Source organism: Neodiprion lecontei, chromosome 1 (genome assembly GCF_021901455.1).
Source record: "Neodiprion lecontei isolate iyNeoLeco1 chromosome 1, iyNeoLeco1.1, whole genome shotgun sequence".
Lineage (NCBI taxonomy): Eukaryota > Metazoa > Arthropoda > Insecta > Hymenoptera > Diprionidae > Neodiprion > Neodiprion lecontei.
The window spans coordinates 13,293,184-13,317,869 of NC_060260.1; the positions used below are offsets into that span (position 1 = coordinate 13,293,184).

Genomic DNA, 24,686 nt, shown 5'->3' on the forward strand with positions numbered 1-24,686 from the left:
TCACTCTATTGTCTTGTCAATCTTGAGCAGGATATGTGGTCGAAGAGTCTGTGAACTAGAGGAAAATCGACTTTACTCTTAGAATCCATAGTAAATATCATAACATAGCTATGGTGCGAACATATCAAATTTTCGCAATAGGTAAGTGCAAGTATATCAAATAATATAATCCGGAACCTGGCAGTTTCGAAACTCGAAGCAATTCGAAAAATTCTTGCTCGATCAAACGAAACCCAAAATCACTTTGTTACAAAAGCAGGATGCAAAATGCAAACAAAATCAATATATCGATCTCTGATCAAATTTACGTACAAATTTTTCTAACAAATAAAATGCTTCACAATCTGCTGTTATAAGATCAGACATGTTATTGTTTCGGCCAGAATTTTTTCGGAAACTACGTTGAACAATTTAACGGCTTGTGTATCCTCGGCTGAAGCCTAAAATACCTACTGTGGAAGAGAAGATTTGTCTAAACACGGATTCGAACGGATTTCATAATTGCGTACAGTCAAGAACATGATAACATGGCCATGAAATTAGCAGTGAGCCATTACATCGTTACAAGTATACACTCAGATATGACCCGCCATGGTCTTAGATTTTTTCAAATTTTCAAACTCAACGCATTTTACGGAGGATCCGTACAATTTCCTGCCTTACTCAGAGAATTTTCATTTCGAACAAGCAAGACCATTCATGCTAAAGCCTTTCCTTCCAAGACATCCTGTAGTAAACAATACACCGACAGACAATTTGATTATGTCGATACTCGATATGAAGCACAGGTGCAAAGACTGTTCCTCATAAAAAATGGAACAAGGCACCGGTGGTAAGAGGCAGGCAAAGATTAGTGTCACACAATTTGAACCGAGTATTCTGGTTATATACATGTATAGGGATATCAATTTGCCAACCATTAGCGACTCGGTCTAACACCGGAGCCATCCACCACCTTTAAAACGTTTTCTACAAAATAGTCGGGTCGATATGCATTAGCATGTAGTGAACGTGGAAACGGATTGACAACCAGTCAATAATGCCGCGCTATGGTACAAAATTTTAATCTTCTCTTTTTGTACATTCTCTTTTCTACTTCCTATCAACCAAAGACGATAGACGTAATGTATTGGTCTCAGTCAAAAATCGATTTTTGTAATCCCAATCAGTTCTTACATCTTTGGGTCTCTGGTATCCGAAAACAGATCTTCAGAAATACTTCGTACATCGGTTTGTCCGTCGGAAATCTGTTTGACTGTCCCGACAATCGTCCGCAATTGTCTCGGAAACCGCCTCAATTTTACAATCTTAAATTTACAGAGCTTTACGTTCAGATAATAGGCGTGAAAATGTGATAGGCGCACATTTACTGTACAAAAGAGTTGTCAAATTACGAAATCAGGTTGCGAAATTATAAATTTCGTGCAACGGAGTAAAGTACTATACATTTCCCTTAAATTGAAAATAAAAAAGTTTAATTTTACTAAAATTTACAAGAAGAACACAATAAACAATTTTAATTCGCTAAATTGTGTAGTAAATTTGTTTTATTGGTAAATTGAATAAACAGCCAACGTATGATGCATTCACTTATCCACATCCGAATAAAACTTCCAATACAGTGTAGGAAGTTCCATAAAGAAATTTTCAACAGTATAACCTTGTGACGTTACAACGCCACAGCACAAACAGCGAATTATAACGATTTCTAACTTCACCTGTATCTTTCTTGTGTCGTGAACAGACAATATTACAATACCCTGAAGTGAAAATTTCTACCAATGATTCTCGTTCTGTTAATTTCTGAAAGAACCGCGTGTAACCTAGCCTAGTGTGTAATAGTTGAACTATTAATATACATAGTAGGAACTGTCAAATAAGTACCATACCATATAATATGTTCTCTCTAGGCAGCAATTTTATACACATGAATTGTTTGTTTCACAGGGTGACTCGCGTTGTTATATTGTTAGATTATACCGGGTGTCCCATTTTAACGTACTACCTCATTTGTCTCGAAAACACTGCTCCGATCAAATATTAAGTCGAATAAAACTTTTAGAGTTCAAAGAAGAACGTTCAAAAAAAATTTTGGTTTTTTGTCTGAAATTACACACATGCGAACACATTACACACGCACATTTAAACATGGTATGTTAAGCCTTTACCTCCTCGTGGTACATACGTACATTCTGGGTAGCGCTAATATAGTCGAAAATAGTGTCCTTACTTAAAAATTACTAACTTTGTCGGAAAAAATTTCATACAAAAGTTGTTCGCTGTGATATGATTAATTTTTTGGTAAAACAAAAACTTATTTTTCCATTTCAAACAAACACGTCTGCCATCTTAACGCCGCCATTTTGAATTTTGGACCAGAAACAACATTTTTTTTCAACATCCCCCTTCGAATCCTAAAAGTTTATATGACCGGAGCAGTATTTTTCGAGATAAATCGAGTGGTACATTAAAGTGGAATACCCGATATTGTTAGATTTCTCTCAAAACTGTTTTGTGTAGGGCCAATCGTAACTATTTATCTATAACTAATATTTGAAAAGAAACGTACAGATCTGCTGTTCAAAATAAGTTTTTCAACGGAGCAGATATAAATGTCGCTACGCAACTGAACACCTTTGTAAGTATAATTTATATTGCACTCAGAGGTGCCGAATACATTAATTGCATGTTGAGTGAGGGTTTGTTTATTGCAAATACTTGTACGAAAATTGCAGATGAGCGTCAAATGTTTCCGGTTACCACCTTCTCGTTTCACCTTACATCTGGCATGCCACGAGCATGCTGTTACGTACACTTTAACGCGGCACCTTTTGCGTGCTTATTTCCATTCCCGAACTTGACTTACTCATTCCTCAATTTTCATTACAAATTACCTCATCCGTTAGTCTGTTCAACCTACAGATATACATTCAACGTATTGATATTTTTCTTCCACGTTTACATCATATTATTTCAGAGCAATAGTAAAGTATAACTATGAATTATCGACTATATGATATACTGTGAATCGAGCGGGAAAGGGTCGAGTTTGATGAAAATGCATCAGGAATAAGCTATGTTGGTCAACAGAAGCAACCTCTGGTGTCGGAGTTAGTAGAATCCATAATTAAGCAACTGGATTTGGAGAAATTTTACTACAATTATGAATTCTTAACTTCAAATAATGTTACGACGGTTCCCATTTTGTCACAATTTCTGTTTCCCAAATGTTGCAGTACCTTGGGACTGTAAGCAGGATGGCCACACACCTTAAAAACCTGGAAAACCTGGAATTGTCAGGAGATTTTAAATTTGGTCATGAAGAAAACTAAAAATATCAGTTTTCTATCGTGGGATTTAAAAATGACCTTTTGACGTAACAAGTTTACTCTTTCTCGTCGAGAAAACAAATTGGCTTAAACTGATTTTTTTTTTGTACGTAATATTTTTCTTCAATGCGAATTGAATTTGATTCGAATATAGAGTTGATAAGCTGAACGATTTAGGTTTTAGTAACTTACTAGAACTGGGAAAATGTCAGGGAACACTAGGTTTGAAAAAGAAAAAAAAAATTGTGGCCACCCTGATAAAATCAATTTTTGGTGGGCAGTTGAATTCGAAAGATTCAGATTCGGATTAGCTGAGTGTACGTCTCAGCAGCAGGGTGCTTTGTGTTTTTTTTTGAGGGACTACTTGGATGAACGTCAAAGGTATATATTGCGAATCTCACAGTGCACCCGCGGCAGAAAGATACATAGTTTTTTGTGGACATTCGACGTTGAGAACCACGACTTGCACTGCGATCGTTTCTATTGTGTTGCGAACTTCAATATTCTTTAATACAACTGGGCTATTGACGAGGCAACCCCGCGTCTATGACACGTGACCAACAGTTTTTGTATCATAGACCAGTTGTCGGAGGGTACCAACATGTAATATTTTACAATATTCAACATTGGAGACACCGGTTTATTTTGTATAAATGCTTTATAGACAATTTAATGTCTAGGCTGAGTCCGCCAGCATTTGTGCGATTAGGAGTACATTTTGCCAGAATTCGCATGCATTTTAGCAAGTTAGCTGTACGTTTTACCAATCAGCATCTCTATCATGACCCACGATTGGAGAGATTGAGGAATCGGCCAACCGTAGACAATAAATCAATTGTTGATCAATAAAACGTAATTTTCACGTAGTTAAAATGCACGCAGATGTGTAACGCATTTTCATGAGACATCAAAATTTTGTTTTCACCAACGTGCGCAGCTTTTAGACTAGTTGCGGAGATAATTTAAATCGAAACAATAAGCTTGCCATTCGAAATGCAGGTCTGTAGCCCTCGTCGCTCTTTTCATATTTTATTGCACGTGAGACCTTACCGATCCCGCACATAACAAGACCGTGCTAAGATTTTCCAAAGGTATGACCGAAAAGTACTGGAAAAGTGTCAAATTCATTTTCTATGGTGAGCTAATTACGTGTAGGAATGATCCTAGGAACAGATTTTAGATCGATTTTCACTTTCATAATATTCTGCAAGTACAATCATTCATTATTATACCTGAGAGTGGGTATCATTCAAATGATGTTTCTTCTCTTGAGAATCTTGTTACCCGAGGATAGAAAAAAGTGTAACTATTCCAAGTAAGGCTATTGGGAAAATAGTTGCATTACGTTTAGTCACGGATTAAAATTTCTACAGAAATAACCGCCGATCGATGGTGTGAGTCCGAGTTTGTACGTAAAGTAAATATACCCGGTGGCGGTGAATGTGGAGCGAGACTCTTGTCAAAAAATTGATAGGGTAACTCCCTTCTTCGACTATCTTACTAGCTCCCGCGATTTGTTTGTACGGAGATTTCTGCGCCCCCTATGTCCACTATGCAAAACTGGCAATATACAATACGAGTGAAGATGCATACACATGCTTCAACGCGTTTATATCAGAGGTACGCGAGACACGAAAGAGTATTGAAACAATTAGATTTTTTATAAAAATAGAATTGTACTGATCTCCTAAACCAATAATCAAATTGCAATTAGACCGATCGAGCGAAATAGATTGTTCGGTGAAAAAATAGTGGACCAATCCCCGGTGACATTCTACTTATACACAGTCAAGAGGCCAAAAAAAGCGATTTTTCAAGGATTTTTCATGCAAAGACATTTCAATTTTATAACATAACAATTTATGAACATATAGTGATAATATTGAACTTGATTCTGACATTTTTTAATGTTAAAGAAAAATTATATTTAAAGCTGCTATAGCGGATCTCTGGGAGCACCTCTAAAAAAAGACGGCTTGCGGTGAACAAGATTTCTCGGAAACGGCTGAACCGACCAGTCTCAAATTTTTACACAAGTTTTATAAATATATTTTTAGCTCCTTAATCGAAGGTTTTTTCTCATCGATAAATATTTTCTATTTTATAAACAAATTAAGGCGGCAATTTTTATGGAAGATCGATTTTTTTTTTTTCAGAAACCGCCATTTTGCTAAACATTATTATTTTGCTTATTCCTTTGCTTAAAGGCCAGATAGTACCTTATTTTAACTAAATCTTTTTCGTTTTTTCATTTCCGATGGTCCAGTCCAGAGATATCTTGCTCAAGATACCGCGAGACGCCTGTTTTTAGAGGTGCTCCCGGATATCGGCTATAGCAGCTTCAAAAACCATTATTTTTGCAAATAAAAAATATCAGAATAAAGTTCAATGTTACCCTAATATGTATATAAATTTGTACATTAATAAATTGAAATGTCTCTACATGAAAAATCCGTGAAAAGTCACTTTTTTCGGCCACCCGACTGCGTATAATCCCTTAACGTGCCTCTAGTACCGACAGGTCACGGTAGAAATTGAAATTCAACAACGACCTGGTTACCAAATAGCTGCAATATGGTTTTTTGACATGGCGATGGTAAATTCTTGGTATTCTTTTTCGGTAGCTACCATATACATGGTTCCCATGTACACTGCTACTCATCGTCAGCGCTGGATCTAGGATGTTTTCTAGGGGAGCAAGACCTTAGGCTGCCGCCCCCTACTACTAACTTAACCTAATTGTTACCTCAATTTGCTTCTTTAAGAACTGGAAATACATTCAGGTATTTCAGAAAAGCAATGAAAGTGTGAAGTTAATGAAAGAAACAAATTATTTATTGCACGAGTAAGTCACATGATAACATATTTAAGAAATCAAAAAGGCCGATGATTTGTAGAATTCCAGCTTTTTCTCAAATATATTTGAAAAAGCGGCATGTATCCTAAAAAAAATATCCTCTTTAACCTGATTTGTTTGAAATCAAAAGCCAACCTACACAAAAAGTCTGGAGAAATATGTTATGGGTTGATATGTAAACAAAACATTCTTCCTAAGAGAACTCGTTTTCTCAAATCTATTCGTTCATGAGTGATGGCAGATGAACAATGTCACGAAAGAACCTCTAGGAACATGTGAAGTCAGTATGTTTTTTTTTCTTTTATATTCTATTATCAGGTAAAATATCTTGGGCAAATGTGTTCGCAATCCGGCAGTTCGATTTCTTTCTTTTTGCCGCCCCATGAAGTTGCCGCCCATGGCAAGTGCCCCGGCTTGCCCCCCCGCAATAGATCCGGCGCTGCTGCTGCTAAATGGCACCAGATAGAATTTACGTCAGCATAACTGGCAATGTTTGTATCCCAAGCACACTATGTAACGATTGAATACACTAGACGTGATGACTCGATACACAGGATTTAAATGGCCAGCCAATAATATCGCCCTATCGCCGTTTGGCAGTTTTTAGTCGTCGTGTAGTCGACAACAATATCCAACATATCGGGCCTAAATGTGGAAACAAACTACCTCGCCGCCTACAGATAGGCAACCGGGCGTTACATTTCGTTCATAGGTTGGCACTTTGGAAAGCCGCGTAGCGCGGCAACCCGGCAAGATGACTCAACCTCAAGTTTGAGGTGTTATTGGCACTACGGCCGTATTCGTAAATTGACTGATAGTACTGAAAATTCCCTAAGACAGAGTCAGAGCTATTCGCGAACTTGGAAGCGCAAAAGAAATAAAAGATTGCTGATAGTACTGTTAGTCAATTTTCGAACACGGCCTACGCAGCTTTCCAGAGTGCCAACTCACGAACAAAATGTAACCCCCGGTTGCCTGTCTGTAAATGCGAAGGTTGCTTCCTTCCATGTTTAGACCCGGTAGTTGACTCCGAGATGGTTGCCAAGCGACTATACGTAATACTGCGCAATATTTTTAAGGTTTAGATGCGGCAGCTGGGAACCAGAATTGCCAGTATCGTTGTGCCAATTACTGCACAACAATATAACGTCGTTTTATGCAAGTTTGCTGCTTCTTTGGCGATAGAAGCTAACGTAATCTAGAAGCAAATTCAAAACCGACGCTACATAACATGTTTAGTTTGCCATTGCCAAATACATGCCACGGGTGCGTTCCGAAATGAGCCGGTAGCGTTAAAAACTCCCTAGGATAGAGACAGATCTACCCACGATCTTGACAGCGCAAAAGAGATAAAAGATTGTTGACATCATTGGGAGCTAATATCGGAACGCATCCCAAGATGAGTCATCAATTGACCACATGGTAGTTACGAACCTAGACGGATTATCGGCCGCCAAATAGTTTGCACATAAAACTGATAGTTATTTCTATGATGTAATTGTTGGTATTCACAGTTCAAATTTACTATTTCCAAATTTTTCCCTGCACCAAGAGGAATTTTTTAGTTAGATGCAATTAGATTAGCTTCAGTGTAATTTTTCAAACTTTTATTTCATCACTTTCTTGTTTCAAAACTTTTCTCGACTCAACTATACATCCCGTATATTCTAAACATACTCGTGATGTTGATGTACTTGGCGTAAAATATAGCATTCCGTGATTTTCAAGAACTGTAACTTTCAAATGATTAGAACATTCGAATATCGAATTCAATTTTCATATCGAATTTTACTATTTGCTTAGATTTGATTTGACCGATATTTGCACACTTCTAGTCTGGACACGTTCTATAAGTGTGTACCAGCAGGGTTGATCCGAAGTTATGTCTCGTGCCACAGTGGCGTCATGGTGCAACGGAGACCCGATGATTATCGTAAACTGTTTGCGAAAAGGAAAACAACCATCAAACAAAGTAAGAGTTAGCATGGATCGGGTGTATTCTGAACAGGGGAAAAGGAACCCCTCCGGTCATTGCTGGGCCAAGGGCAAAGGTAAACAGTAAATTCATTTCGATCAAAGCGCAGAGCGTGCGTTATTCTCCGCGAATTTTTCTCCTCGCTCTATACCCGGGGGAAATCTTCAACCTCCGGATTAATCGCATTTATGCGTTTTCTCTTTACGTTCGTTTGTAAAGCTTTACCTCTACCCAAATTATTAAGAGAACGTATACCAAATCAACTACTGAACAGTAGAACACATGACAAATTACGTAATTCAGTTGGAACATCGTGTCTCCCGAGCTGTTCGTGACGTACGATTTATGTCGCATACCTATGTGATGAAAGCTGCTAAATCATGTTGTACAATAGGCAGTAATTCTGCAGGAGCATCATAGGTGTATTTACGTTAGAATGTTTGGAATAAAAATCGATTTTTCAACGGGCTACACGTAGCTAGTTTAGATAGAAGAAAAATTCTGTCAAAAGATGAGCATTTTAGTTTGAGTAGAAAATTGGGCTTATTAACTTTTTAATTTTTTTTATTTTACATTTTTTTGAAGTCATGAAGAATCAAGATGTAGCAGTTCAATTATAGCTCTTTTTAAATTTATATATAACCCAAGGATTACGATCCATAACATAGCGACATATCGAACGGGAGTTTTATTTCCCTAAATTAAAGGTTCATATTTATTATACAACTATTTTATGAGATTGAATGAATACGAAAAAGTTGTCAGATACACTTGTGAAACATCAACTGGAGACTAAATATTACAATTATGAGCCTTTTTCACGACGCAAGTTGATATTATGATTGTTTCAAAAATAAAAAAACTTTTTTGTTCACTATTCTTCATAAATTCATAAAAATATAAAAAAGTGAAAAATCAAATGCGCCCGATCTTCCGCTCAACCGAAAATGCTCATCTTTTGACAGAATTGTTTTTTCTACCTAAACGGACTATTTCAGCTGCAGCTCGTTCGAAATTTCAATATTTTTTTATTCGGAACACCCTAATCTACGTGTATTCCCACGCAGCACACTGGATGAAATTTCGGTTACACAGTTTGATAAATTAAAGTCAAACGCAATGTCGACAGATAAAAAATTTAACTTACAGTTGCTAGGAAATCGGAAAAACAGTGACTATTCGCCTGAGATGTGGTAATAACTGTTAATAAGCCAAAAGTCAAAGCTGTACCAGCCGTATGTCAACGAATCTCGTTAAGATCACTCCAACCCCAAAACAAAAATTAGACAACACATAGAACTCGCTACAGGGAATGTAATTATCGAGATTTTAAAGTTTCGCTGTACTGTTTTTTGATAACGACAAACACTGGTAAATATAAATTGACGACCTAGTGGACATTTTTAATCGTATGTTTGACAAGTAATCAGCTATTGTATTCAAATACGCCATCTTCGGCGGTATCCGATTAGTTGATTTCATTTTTACCGGTATCGTATAAGTCAAATATGCGTCAACTGTGGGTCACTTCAGGATTAGAATAAGTTTCCAATTGCGCTGTCTTACCACCATAGCTACCAGCATCGATAATGCAGAACGTGGAGTTATCACTTTTTCGCTTATGCGAAGTGTTCGCTTTTTCAAAAACGGATTGAAACTACGATCGGAATGCAGGGGCGGGAAATTATTCGTCAGTGGAGTTGGATAGTTGAAAACCTTATGTAACTAGCCATTATTGATTTCTTACCGACCTTGAACGGCAGTGGACCGGACAAATGCGAGGGCTATTCATTTGAAAATCCTTATTGCTAGTGTGCAAAGCAGTTTCTGGAGGGATCTGCAATACGTATTTGTAAATATTAAGATGTTTCGTTAAGAAGCAACATTTTTTTCGCTTTCAGCCGATAAACTTGTACGTAGCAAAAAACGAATCCTCGCGGAAGGATATCTTTTAAATCGGATTTTCGAAGATTTTTAAGTTGTTAATTCTCTACAAGAGATTACAAATACAAATTAATAAACTTTACTGTTTTAAAATTATTTAGAAGAAATGGTCTTTCACATTATACTCTGAATAAATATCTACCTAATACGACCAGGTGATTGTTGAAAAAAAATTCAAAAACCAAAATATTAGTTCATTTACTAAAAACATCTGAAAGATGTTTCAAAAACGTATTACGTAGTTTTGATCCAAAACAATGTCAACGCTACAGGTTCGTGAATCCACTGTTGATTCTGAACTTAATGTACGAGACATGCAAATGTTTAAATTTTAGTAGATTGTGAATAAAATGAATGTGTATCCCACGATCCTTCGAAATGCAGAAGTACAGAGATTTTACCAATGTGTTTCTGAGTATATTAGTTGGGCGTCGGTATGCAGCTAAGCAGGGGCGTACCAATCGAAAATGGCGCCTAGGGCAAGCATCGAAGTTGCGCCTATTCATAAATTATCTAATCACAAAATAAACAGATACACTAAATACAATGGTCGTAAATCTTACAAAACATTTTTATTTTCTGTCTAAGGGCAAAGATTAGTAGTCAGTGAAAGTGCTTTTTTAATAGTCTCAAACTTCAAATTGCACCTTTCTTGCCTTCTGCTATGCGAATAGATTTACAACATTTTCGAAAGTCTACGGATGGCCGTTGTTACACCACTAATCCCCTCTCGCTCGTTCGCGGAAGACTACTAAACGAAGTAAAAGAATTATTTGAGCCAAGTGATATTTGATTAATTCGACTAAACGCTATAGTTAAATGCGGCGAACACTCATTCAGCAAAATACTTTTGTCGGACGAAGTACTTGTGGGAACTTAATGTAGAATTGAATCAAGCCTTTGAATGATCTAGCTGACTATCGATTTATTCAAAATAACATGCGCCGTGAGTTTCTTATGATAATGTGAATTTTGTATCAAGAAAATGTGTGATCGAGATGACGAAAAATTCGATTAAACGTGATTCGATGGTTTTGTCTTAAAAACATGAAATTGTTGTACTAAAATAAATTGAGCTTCGTATTTATGTGTTGTTGAGTCAAGAGTTCAATGGTTGAAACAGGCCAGAAAATTTGTTGCTACAAAAATCTTCTGCGTTGACTGAACATTAGAGTTATTCAACCGCACAAATCGTATTTTTGAACTGAAATATTCTTATAATACTGTTGACTCAGAATTTTGTGGGATTTATCCGATATTTAATGGGCCTAACCCGAAAACTTAGGGTTGTAAACGTAGAAATGTAAATTGAACATATGTCAACAGTTTTTGTTTGTGTCGTCAATATTAATTTCGATAATTCGGAACTTCGTATTATGCTTTCTTCGTTTGTACTTTGTGTTAGGTTATGGTGACAGATCTATCTTACGTTGTCTGAATCAGAACTCATAGCCGACTACCCGTTTTTATAAGTATCTCTGAAGCTACTTCCTTAGCGAGAAAGTTCACCGCCTAGCGGCCGTTTATAGTACGAGTATACCGATGCTTACGATCACTACTACTTGTTTCAAAGCATGTGGTGTTTCTTTTACCTCGTTAACAAATTAGTGCATCTGATTCAACCAGTTACGCCAAACAAACTCCGGTTAGATCAACAAAGTGTGTCATTCAATTAATGTAAATATTTTGTTAGCTAGATTCTTTCTTATTTTATGTGAACCACTTCATTTCTTGTCAATGAACATGCGATTTGGAGGAACAATATATAAACCTCGAAGGTCGAAGGAAATGATATTTGGTTGACTCAATTTCGGAAACACATCGAGAGGTTCATTCAAATGAATATTTCATTCGATTGCGACAAGAAAGGCTTTTGTTGAATCAAGGGATTCTCAACTAAATCAAAATTGTTCAATCGAAGTCATCGTATTTGGAACAAATAAGGGGTACTAGATTGGAGTGAATTGACTCCAGAAAAATGAGTTTTGTTGGTTCAAGAATTTCTCTTCTTCCGTACACGTGCAGGAATCACGGTATTATTTTGATATGAATTATGTTGTTGGTTTATGTCGACTTTTAAGTTTAACAATTTGCGAATCGTGCGCCCCACACTCTTTGAATGGCGCCCAGGGCACGTGCCCTACTTTGCCCCACCCCAAGTACGCCACTGCAGCTAAGGGTGGTAAGTCGAAGCGCGGAAACGTGACACTCCTGCACAAAAACGTGGGTTTTAAACACGGAGTTAATACATCAAAATCAAAGGGTATAACAGTCACTCTTTTCGCACAACATTTTCATTTCCAACTCATTAAAAATAACGAGCCATGAGTCGGTGATGTTTTCCACAAGTATATGATATCCTGCATATTATTGTTACCAGACCGAAATGCTAACTGCACAGCTTTATTCTAGCCGCGTTCAGCCCGAACGAGAGACGATTAACTCATTGAGCATTAATTAATCGATTTCGACGAACGATTGGTGTCCAAATATCGTGACCGGATGTTATTTGGACTTTTCAAATGCCAAAATTTGTGTAACCCAACGTCAAAACACAAGCTGTCCATATAATTACCGTTGCATGTAAATCAAAGGATTATTAAAAATTTATACATTTATAAAAGTTCGTTTCCACGATAAAAATTTAATTCCGATGGGAAGCTGGAAGCGCAGAATTGCTAACTGTGACTAGATCATGGATCGCTAGTCCATCCTCACCGTTTCATCAATGTTCTTACTTGCTCGTCACTGAAGATTTAAAATTTGCTCTACATCGCTGAGAGTTAAAAAAAAATTTCTAGGTTACTGTAAGGCATGGCTTTAAACATTTCTTTTGTACTCAACTTTAAATGGTGTATATATTGTTGCATAATGTTTGTCACTTGCCTTGTTACAAAATTCATTGTTCGTGACAAATGTGAATCAAATGAAATATTCGTTCTGAGGAGGTCTCTCACTCGGGCCGATAATTAAACTTAAAAGTTGTTCGTCTCACCGACCTCCACATCCAAGAATCCCCCAATTCATCAAAGGATTATTCTCTTTCTGTGAGGAAACCGAACTTTCGATGAGCTGACTGCTTGTATTGATGAGAAATGATTAATTCACAATCAATATTTGACCTTCTATCACAATTTTAATCAAAGTTAATGAAGAAATACTTCATTTTCGGTATTTATCCGATTTCTTCGTGTACATTGCAAATGTGGCCATAAAAAAATTTGACGCATCAAAGGGAATTGGAGTGAGCTAAATAATATTTAATACGTAACTCTTTCTTCTAAGTTTGAATTGTAATAATCAAATGAAACCGCTCCTAAGTTGGTATTTTGTTACATATCCTTCAAACCAAAATTATAAAAATAGCGTTTATTGTTGTTGTACGTCGCGCTATTTTTATTTTTAATCTAACGGTGCGCCTCATTGGTAACTGATCATTAATATAATTTTAATAATAATTAACGCTAATAATTTTGTCTTACGTACAATATCAATTCCGCAAACGATGATATGGAATCTTTGCATAATTGTTTCGCAGTGTTTAACGTTATTTCCAAAGTCCACCACCGAAAACCCTGAATCAGATATTTTCGAAAATTTACATATTCTCATTTATCCCACTGTAGTCAAAGTGATACTCGGTTCTAAGTTCCGATGCCATAAGTTTCATGTTGTGACCTAAAACATTTTGAGATTTTTTTGTATTCTGTCTCGTCTGAACGCAGATTTGTAAACGCGGTTGTTACGTCCGACTCCCGTCCAACTACAACAAGTAAAACTGCGACAGGAGCACGAAATGGAAAGGGGACAGAAAAAACTCACGGTGAGAAAGCAAATCAATAAACTTCTCTCCCTCTCTCTTTCTCTTTCTCTCTTCCTCCCTCTCACTTTCTCAGCCTCCTTGTAGCTCTTTACGCCAACCCTCCCATCACACCATCCAGCTTGTACTGTGTAATGCGCTCGGGCATTCCCTTCACGCGATTAATGAGCCAAGCCTCTTTTTAAGGGGGGTGGTCACCCTTTCGAGCTTGATTTTTAAGGTAACTTTGAATAGTTGCTATTGACACGCGGAGATTTGAAAATAATAAACGATTATACAGCTGAAAGATACTGCATAGTTTGACCTTTATTTTTTATTTAAAATTTGAAAAATAATCCAATTTTTTTCAACTCCACTCATTTTACTGGTAACGAATCTTTCCACGCGATAATGTCACAACCGTTGGTGCGATTTTTATGAAAGTTGATACCCATTCTTTTCTGATAATACAGTTTTTGCAGGAACTAGAATGATTCATGTCTGACAATGACTTAGACGATGTGAGTTGTGAATTGGAGACGTACTATTATTCGAAAAGTTCAGCACGTCTCTCGTAATTTTAACGAATTTCAAGAGAACTTTAACATATCCAAAGTTATCGTGTGACAACTATTGAAAAATGTCATTTCAAGTAAAATGAGTTCGGTTAAACAATTATGGACTGTTTATCAAATTTGTAGGTATAAAATGAAGATAAAAACATATTTCAGTGGTATAGTGATTTATTCAAAATTATTATGTTTTAGCTCAAAAATCAAGCGTGAAAGGGTGACCGTCCTCCCTAAGTAGCTTTCCTCCTTGTGGGCCACGAAATCTGACTTTGTCGATTACTAACGCCGCTAGTTCATTAGATTGAGATTCTACGGCACATTAAGGGCTACTTGAACTACATTTTTCCAACTCCACTGCAGCGAACTCGGAGTTCGTTAACGTAATGACTACAACACATTCTATCGTTACCTCTAACTGGCGAACCTCAAAGCGACGAATACCGTTGACCTAGATTCTTAATTCCTTGCGTGTCCATTATCATGTTGATCACTTGTACAGTTTTTGTTCAATGGACGTAAAAATTTTCACGCGGCTTTTCACACAAGCAAAATGTTTGTCTCATATGTTATTATTCTTTAGTATAGATTGATGCTTCTTTTTCTTGACACAAGCATCCTCATTTTGTGAACTAGAAATCTATATTTATTTATCTATATCTGATAAATCTATCCGTATTCTGCGCTAGACACTGTTACGATATGATGTAGCGCGTGACCGATCAATTTCTGTGTCGAGGGTTTGTTTTATTAGTAACGATACTTGAAAAATACAACCATTATGTTTTTAAAGTTCTTTCATGATTGTGGCGAAAATATAGCCTTCTCAAACTTTTCCAGTTAAAGAAGACAGGTTGTTTGTCGCAATAAGTCAGTTATTGCAATAGAATGAAACATTTAGTTCTGCACTATTAAAATCCTGTTAATCAAGTACTGAAATACTTAGAATCATAAATAAAGAGGTTGACAGGTCATAAACTACTGTCAAAATGATCGGAAACATTTAAATTCAGCACTGCTGACAATTAATCGCTATGACTAGGTACTTAAAGAACGATGATATGACATGCATCAAAAAGCGTGACATGTCAATGATGCAGATCCAGTATTGGTATAATATAATGCAGGATGATAAAAGCTGCACAAACTTGCGTAGCTTTTTTCTAAACACCATCATACAAAGTTCTGATAGTAATTAGCACGTAACTACAAACCGAGAAGTAGTCAAGATGAGAGTATAAAAATAAATTTGCAAATATAGATGTAATAGATTGTTAATAAATAATTACTGAGCCAAGAGACAGGTCTCCGACTTCTGATTTCTGAGCTTGCAAAGAATAAATTTACAGGCCATCGGGATGAGTTTGAAAGTTCACTCTACGCATTTGCATATCCATCTATTTGTGAATTTTTTGAGCATTTGAAAAATATTTATTCATTGCATCATCTCCAGTCTGTCACTTTGCTCGGTAACATTTTGCTTGGATAAATTTTTTTTCCAAGGATTCGAAAAATAAAGGAATAAAATTACAGGAACTTAGGTAAAGACCCCTGCGTATAAATCTAATTCCATAGGCCAGTTACAGCAAAGGAAAGGCACAGGCAAGATGCAGCCTAATTGTCATTCTCACCCTAAATTGCATTCGAAATTTGAATAAAGTCATTTGTACACTCAGCAGAATCTAATTTAGTTCCCCCGCTGCAGACTACTCGTCTCTCACTACGCAAAGCGGTCATAAATCAACCAGTTGCTCACCCGCTAGAACGCCACAGTCTAGCACGCCCCTACGATGTCGGCAAATGGGTTAATTTCATTCAATTGTGGTGTGGAAAAATCCATAAAGACCACCACCCGCGGTGAACTGCGACTCGTGGTAACATAGGTATACTACATTCTTTAGTTTCGATATACTGGAAAATACTGCGGCGTTAGCTATGTAGATGAATGATTTCACACATTAGTTATATTACATATATATATAACGTATGCCTTGACAGTTTTATGAAGAAACTTCAATCTGTTTCTAACAGGCTCATTCGTAGTTTAATTTCACAACACAATCAAATTCCCGTTTATAAGCTCATCGGTTCGCACAATTTTTATTTGCAAAGAAAATTTTTTATTTCGGAAGGTATCCGGGTGTCGAGAATATTTCTGAAATTCCTTCGATTTGACAGGCAAGTGAGTAATTTCCATTAATATGATTAACGAACGAGATGCAATTAAGAGCGGTTTATGAAGTGGTTGATTGATCTAAAACCATGTATAGGTTCACACAGACACTTATTGGAAGGTTTTAAGCATTGTAAATAATGATAACTTATATATTCTTCGTTAATATACATATCATACAGATATCATAAAAAATGTAATACAAATTGACGTATTACTGAAAAAATACGTTTGGAAAGGTAGACAGAGGAGAAGAGGCCTAATGGAAACGTAGAAGCAATAAATAAATAACTGAAAAAAACAGTCCAAGGCAGGTGAGACAGCTATTTCTAAAGATATAATGTATCGCTAAACACCCAACAGCCAGAATTTAAAACATCCAATCTCTTTCTCTCTATGTATGTATGAGCATGATATCGTGTAGCACAGAAATTTATTTAAACATCCATCGAACATGTAGACACCAGACAGCCATCTCACCCCCCGCCTGCACACTCTCAGAATTTCACGAGTGTCAAACTTGGTATTATCACTTCCCAATACGAGATTATTATAGGTATGTGTATGTCCTCACTCGGATGCTTCAATTTTATTATTTAACATTACAAACATATAATATATATTATATTATATAAACATATTACGCAGAGAGATCGACGAAATCGGCAATATAAATATATTATGTATATATCAATTTTTAAAAATACATATTTTATAACCTATAATGCGACACTGCTCTTAGACCCGTGCGTGCTACGCTGTGGAGCAGCCTTACAGACTCCGGGAAATTCTAGAAAATAGAATTTCCTTCAGTCATGCGCGAGTAGCGTGCTTTTAATCGAATTCCACCCAGCACCAGCGGCAACAATAGGAACGCACGCTTGAGTTTCCCGAGCGACCACCAAACGCGCATAGAGCTTCTGCATGCAGAGTCACAATATATCCGTCGGTACAGTCTAAAATTTCGCCCGTAGCATGCATACGTATCACTATGTCGTCTTGTTCAAAGGAAAGCCTGGTTCCATTTCTCATAAAAAATACGTAACAATGCCTTCGTATGGACGGTTTCAGATAGCACAAATCATATACCTCGGTATAAATATACACTCGAATACACACCAAGGCTGAATCACGCGCCTGCGTTTATGTATGTAAGCTTCACGCGCATGGCTGCCTTTGAATTCCAAAAAGTAATCATGATAATAATAACAATAATATAAGGTGTTTGGTTATAATGCCTCATTACCTCTCTGTTCAAGCCACAAAAATATATGCATCGAGTCACATCTGCATGCCTGTTTTATAGCGAAAACATGTTGCATTGATCGTTACGATTCTTGTGTTATAATTTATACCATACCATTCGCACCATTTTATTTACGAATAAAAAATAACTCCGTGCTTAAGCCAGCAAGTTCGCTCAATTTGAATGGGGTCAGCGTTATTCTTACATGTATTCGTTTTTAACGGACAATCAAATACTTTTTTTGAATTTTGGATAACGTTCCAAAGGAGCTTAAAATTGCCGCGACGCGACTGAAACTTGACATATTTACAGGTCAGAGACATCGACCAGCGTTGTCAGTCCTAAAAAAATTTCTTTAAAATCAAAGAAATTAGAGAATGTTCAAAAAAAAAAAAAGTAAAGTTGTTTTCTTGTTAAGAAATATTGTCATTTAGGCCGGAATCTGACGAAATCTCAAGATTGATGACGAAATCTCTAAATATGGCCGCTGAAATCGAAACAACAGACTACAAATCAACCAATCGTGAGGTTCCTGAAAAAACATGCGACAATTAGTAGCTTCTGCAATATTTAAGTATTAAAAATAAGAACACATTATATAAGTAAAGGTTGTTAATATCTTTATACTTGAAATTCCGATTGTAGGATATATTTCTAGGAAAAATGTCCATGTTATAATGCAAAAAAATTAAATATATTATATATTCCTATATTTATTCAGGTTCAATCCCGTCAAACATCACTGTTGAAAATGAGAAATATGAAGAATTATTGTGGCGCCATTGAGACATCTGAAAAATTATTGTGATGCCATCTAAATAAGAAATCTAAAGAATTGTTTTGGCGCCATTGAAAAAAGTAATTGTCTGATAGGTTGGTAACACTGATATCGACCACATCGATTCGCAGGTGAATTGCGGGCCGAGAAGCGTGAAGCGCAAGCGCCGCATCCGTCGCCACGGTACAGCGATACGCAAGGACTACGCTATGGCTGCGCCAACAAAAAAACGTGAGATCCAGCCGAGGAACGAGAATATTGGCCACAATGGGGAAGAACACAGTTCGTCGGATGATCAGAGTGATTCCGAAAATGAGGACGCATCGGAGGCTGAGCAGGTTAGCGAGATTGCACATTTTTTACTCGTTATTGAGCAAACGAAGTGATCTAACCTCCACGAAGCACGTGGTCGGTTGCCACATCACTTGTCAAGAATTTTCAATAAATGACGAAAAGTTGAAACAGGCGACGACTGGTCATCTGCTCTGTTCGAAATTTAGAATCTACTCAACCAACCGTTTACACTGATTCAATTAAATGATCATATTGCAGTTTACAGTTTGCTACTTTGTATAACTTGCGAGTTGCGCGCATCCCATTCTCTGCAACACATGTACGTATTGACGGTTGCCGGTACCCAGGCGCTCACGGTTGAATTTTATTTGTAATAAATGTGAACTCAGAATTTTCACTCGTTTTAAGACCTTTAATGCGAGTTTAAAAAATGAAAATGAACCATTCAATAATTATGTATTTGTAATAACTGTATAATTAAAATGGTCCTATGAAATTCATTTTACTGGAAAATGTCATTTTCAAAGTAGAATTGGCAATTTGAACGGTTTGAGACAAGTTTCACCCTTTGGCGATTACAATTTTTCAGAAAACAAATGAACTAACTGATAAAAAATTCGATCACATTCATACTTTTTTGCGCACTCCGGTATGTAGTGGATTATTTCCAACCAAACCTAGAGTTAAATCCTAATATAACTTCCAATGATATCTGTAAAACCCAGATTTCTTGGGATTGTCTGATAGGCATATTAAATAAATTAGCGATCAACAGCGATCACCTGGATCGAAAGCTATCATGTATTACTATGTAACAGACTATTATAGAATCTTGGTGATCGGTCAATTAAGTAAACGTATTTTTAGTTAACGTTTCGACCCGGATATGGGCCCTCCTCAGAACGATTTATTTATTTAACTGTCAAGAACAACAAAAAATTTTTTTTAAATAATAATACTAGAAGTACAATCAGACATTAAATATTGTAGATGTAATAGCCAAGACAATTAATTCATGGCTCACCACTAATATCACACCTCCCACCTCTAGTGTTAAAGATAGCTTTTCCTTAGTTGACACAATAAAAACATTGATTATCCCAGACAACAATACTTTAATATCGCTAGATGTAATATCACTTTTTACCAACGTTCCGATAGATCTTGCATTGCGCGTAGTAAACAACCGTTGGGCTTCTCTTGAAAATAAGATCCCAATTCCTCTTATTGAACTAGATAAAGCTTTAAAAATATGTTTTGATTCTGCAATATTCAAATTTAACAACGATACGTATGCACAACAATTCGGGTTGCCCATGGGATCTCCTCTCTCCCCAATCTTGTCAGACCTTGTCATGGAAGACTTGGAAACGTCTTGCATTAACAATCTTGATTTTGATTTACCGTTCTATTTTCGATATGTTGATGATATTCTTACTGCTGTTCCTAAAGAAAAAATAGATCACACTCTTAATACTTTTAACCGATATCATCCACGATTACAATTTACTATCGAAACAGAAGAAAATAACGCCATCAATTTCTTAGATGTATTGCTGATACACAACAACAGTAATATCAAAACAGATTGGTTCCACAAAAAAACCTGGTCTCAAAGATATCTGAATTTTAATTCTCACCACCCAATGTCCTACAAAATAGGCACCATCATTAACCTAGTTGACCGAGCCATCAAACTTTCTAGTACAGAGTTCCAGGAAAAAAACCTGTCGCTCATATACAATATACTAAGATGGAATGATTATCCTTATAATAATATTGACTCTGCTCCCGCAGACGATAACAATAGACCTGCTACTACATATATCCCCATCCCATATGTATCTGGTCTCTTTGAGTCACTGAACCGCCTATTTGCCAAACATAATGTCAAGTTTGTTGGAAAAAATTCAAAAGATTTACAATTAGTTTTTGATGCGGGAAAAGATAAGATCCCCATTGGCAAACGATCCAATGTTGTGTATAAAATACCTTGCAATGATTGCAACCAAGTTTATATAGGACAAACTGGCCGCCACCTTAACACCAGAATCAAAGAACATCAACGCAATGTACATGAGATTGAAGAACGTCACACGGCTCTAACAAAACATAGTATCAATAAACAACATACTTTTAACTACGACAATACAAACATCCTTTGTGAAGAACACAATCATTATAAAAGACTATTACTAGAAATGTGCAACATTGTAGGTCGCACCCATTCCGTTAATCTTAGACAAGATGTTGAACATTTAAGTAATATTTACAAACCTCTAATCTCCGCCCACACAAAAAATATTGTTTAACCTTAACTAGATACAAACAAATTTTTTTCACAAAATATTGTTTGTTTTTCTGTATAATTGTTTATATTAGGTTCACCTTCACTCTGGATCATATTTGTTTCTCCCATCAGTCGTTATTCACCTGTTGACCCAATCGGTTCAACCAACAATAATTTTTGGTTAGACATGTGGAACATAGTCATAAAGAGCCTACCTCCACTTCTTGGACACTTGCAAATTAATTTTACTGCTAAAAAGACTTTCTTTAAAAACCTTTTAACACAATGACATACTGACTGTGAAGAAACATAGTTCTTTAATCTTTTTAATTAATGACTTCCAACTATTAACTCCTACATGTAAAATAACTAAAAGATTGACATTGACTACCGTCACTCAAAGAACATTGTCTCCACTAATTGTAAATTGTGAATTCGACTACATCTTAGTCCACTTACTTATAAAAAAAGGTAAATAACACTTAAAGCCATTCTTTTTTCAATTAATCAAAATGTTCTTACTAACCAATAATATATGATAGCCCTAAGAGTATTACATCTACAATATTTAATGTCTGATTGTACTTCTAGTATTATTATTTAAAAAAAATTTTTTGTTGTTCTTGACAGTTAAATAAATAAATCGTTCTGAGGAGGGCCCATAACCGGGTCGAAACGTTAACTAAAAATACGTTTACTTAATTGACCGATCACCAAGATTCTATAATAGATTATATACGAGGTCGAGAATTCTTATTCATCACTATGTAACAGAGAGGCTTGCATCATTATGTACATTTTATAAGAATTGTATAGTAACGGAAGAATCGTGTTATTTTGTATTAATTTCCACCCCTACTTCGTCAACCATTAATGAATAGGTTACAGTTATTGTTTATCAATCAACAGTGTTGGAAATCAATGTATCTGCGATTAGAATTTCAGTATTCGATAAAGTTTGAATTTGAACTCTCTGTACAAGGAACGTACAGCTCTGTGCTATTAAATAAGGAAACATGTTTTTATGACTAGATGTAACATATTTGCCGTAATGAGTCTAAATGTACGATGGTTATCATATCATTATAAATTTGACCAAAAATCACGAAAAATATTCCACTTTTAGGGAATGGAAATCCAGGTAGATTTTGAGGGACGTAATCCGCAAGATCCTGACTTCAATGGCATTAAAATACTGCTGCAGCAATTATTCCTCAAAGCCCACCTCGACCTCAGCGGGCTCACAGACTTAATTATTTCTCAAAATTACGTGGGATCAGTCGTTAAGCAATCATCCAATGACACGGAGGATTCAGACGAGGACGAGAACGAGGACCCAAACAACGTTTTCGGAATCACTACAGTCGTCAACATATCCGACAGACAGGTAGATGTATGACTGGATTATATTTCTTCACGCATTCAAATATAATTAACTTTTCAGCCTCGACAGACTTAAATCTATTGACATAATAACTATTCCCTGAATTACGTGTACAGCATATTGTTTTCTTTGCTACGCACGTGAAGGAAGAAAAAAAATCAAATCATAGGAAATTGAAAAAATTATAATTTGTGAAAGCTCACAAGAATTCTAAAACAAAAAATGATTTTCTAAATGATCTGTGCAGATTCTGTATGGGCAGATATAGATTAATTTTGAAATTGTTTTCAGAACCAGCCATGCGTGAAACAATTGAGAGATTTACTAAAGCAGCTTGCAGAAGAGCATGCAACCGACGCTACCAACGCCCTGATTAGAAATGTACTGGAAAACGACGCAGCACCATTGGGTCTGTTGATCAATGAAAGATTCATCAATATTCCCGCACAGATATCAGTGCCGCTGTTTGAAAATTTGGTTTCGGAAATTGATAGGGCAGCAAAAAAGAAAATGCCATTCAAATTTTCCTACTTCATACTAATATGTAAGGTGTACGAAATCCAGAATCCTAAAAAGGATCCACAAACGAAGAACAAGAATAACGCACCTCATGTTGACATACTCTGGAGTAATCGTGAGGAGGAGATATTCGCCGAAGAAGCAGACTGCAGCTTTGAATTTTCCGTTGAAAATGAATCCGATAGTGGATTAGAAGGGACCTGGACTGAAAGTGATAACGAAATGAAGCCATATCGAAAAGTTTTACTTTTTGAATCTTCAAAACTCCAGAGTATCATTGACAAAATCAAACTTCACGTTGCGGGAGCTAGTAGTTAAGACTGGACCGAAAGTTTTTAACTCTAATGGACGAAAAGTACTCCTTAACGAGCCTTCTGGCTGCAATTCGTATTCGAGACATGGAAAAAACGTTTGCTTGGAATTAAGCTGGACGATGTTCTGTTCCACCTGATGAAATGGAACGTTTAATCCATCCAAAATACTATTGAAGTACAGTTTGTCTATTTGGTTTAGGCGGGGACCATTAAAATTACCAAGAATTATGAGTAAATGTGGATTCTCAATATATATTGATATTATTAATCTTGCCGTTGGGTCGTCATTTCGGCCGTTAATGTACTTTTCTGAATTTTTTTTTGATTAGATATGGTTTCACTTTATACGACGCAGCCTGCGCTTAAACGAAATGGTCAAACTGTACAGTGTAAGATTGGGATTCTAAAACTCGGGACGAAGTGACTATTTTCAGTAATATCTGAACAATTTTGTTCCGTTTTCGTGTCGGCGTGTGAGACTAAAAAATTTTTCTTCAAAACTATTTCGCTAAAGTATACAAGAAGTCATACTTTTGTTTTATATTGCTACAAATAATTTTTTTTTAATAAAATATTTTTGTCATGAAGCCAATAACTCCCATTTCCGCTGTTTTAAATATATTGAAAACCTGTTGATGTATTTGTTCCTTTCTTGAAATTAAATTTTATCTACTCTGATGGCAATAAGATCAAAACGAAAATTCCAAATATAAATATGAATATGGCTTGCATAAATCTTGATTTCCCTGTGGTTTTAACCCTAGAACGGTACACTTTTTCGCCATCGCGTGGTCCTCTTAGTTACAAAACACAGAAAAACACGATTTATTTATCACGATTCGTTGCGAAACTGGAGTTTATCCTACTTTCTCGCATACTCAATCATTCAACAGAAAATTCTGCGTTGTATTTATGAAGAAATTTTGATTGCAGCTGAAACCACAGTTTTTTTGAAGTCAGCCGGGTGGCAAACACCCAGGTGTACCGGTAGTAATCGGCTGCAGAAGTGTTCTAAGATTGAAGACGAAACTCACTACCTCTACATGCATTCATCATCCATCCCCTCTCAACCAACCATACAGAGGTTGAATCATAACATTTATGAGAGCAAGAAATACCGAAGAGTTGAGTCAATAATTCGCAATGACTCATCTGTTGTATCCACTTAACACATAATGAAATAATTTTGTAATGTGGGATGATTGATTTTGATCG

The 24,686-nt window shown here is 36.2% G+C and overlaps 1 protein-coding gene across 1 annotated transcript; it reads left to right on the top strand.

Moving 5' to 3' along the window:
* The first annotated feature begins 17,550 nt into the window (after nucleotides 1-17,550).
* On the top strand, nucleotides 17,551-24,058 carry LOC107217746 (protein BCCIP homolog). Its single transcript, XM_046746714.1, has 4 exons — nucleotides 17,551-17,595; nucleotides 18,802-19,008; nucleotides 22,381-22,647; nucleotides 22,930-24,058. Exons 2-4 carry the CDS (start codon nucleotides 18,880-18,882, stop codon nucleotides 23,473-23,475), a joined length of 942 nt encoding a protein of 313 aa, XP_046602670.1. The 5' UTR covers nucleotides 17,551-17,595; nucleotides 18,802-18,879; the 3' UTR covers nucleotides 23,476-24,058.
* The last annotated feature ends 628 nt before the right edge of the window (nucleotides 24,059-24,686 follow it).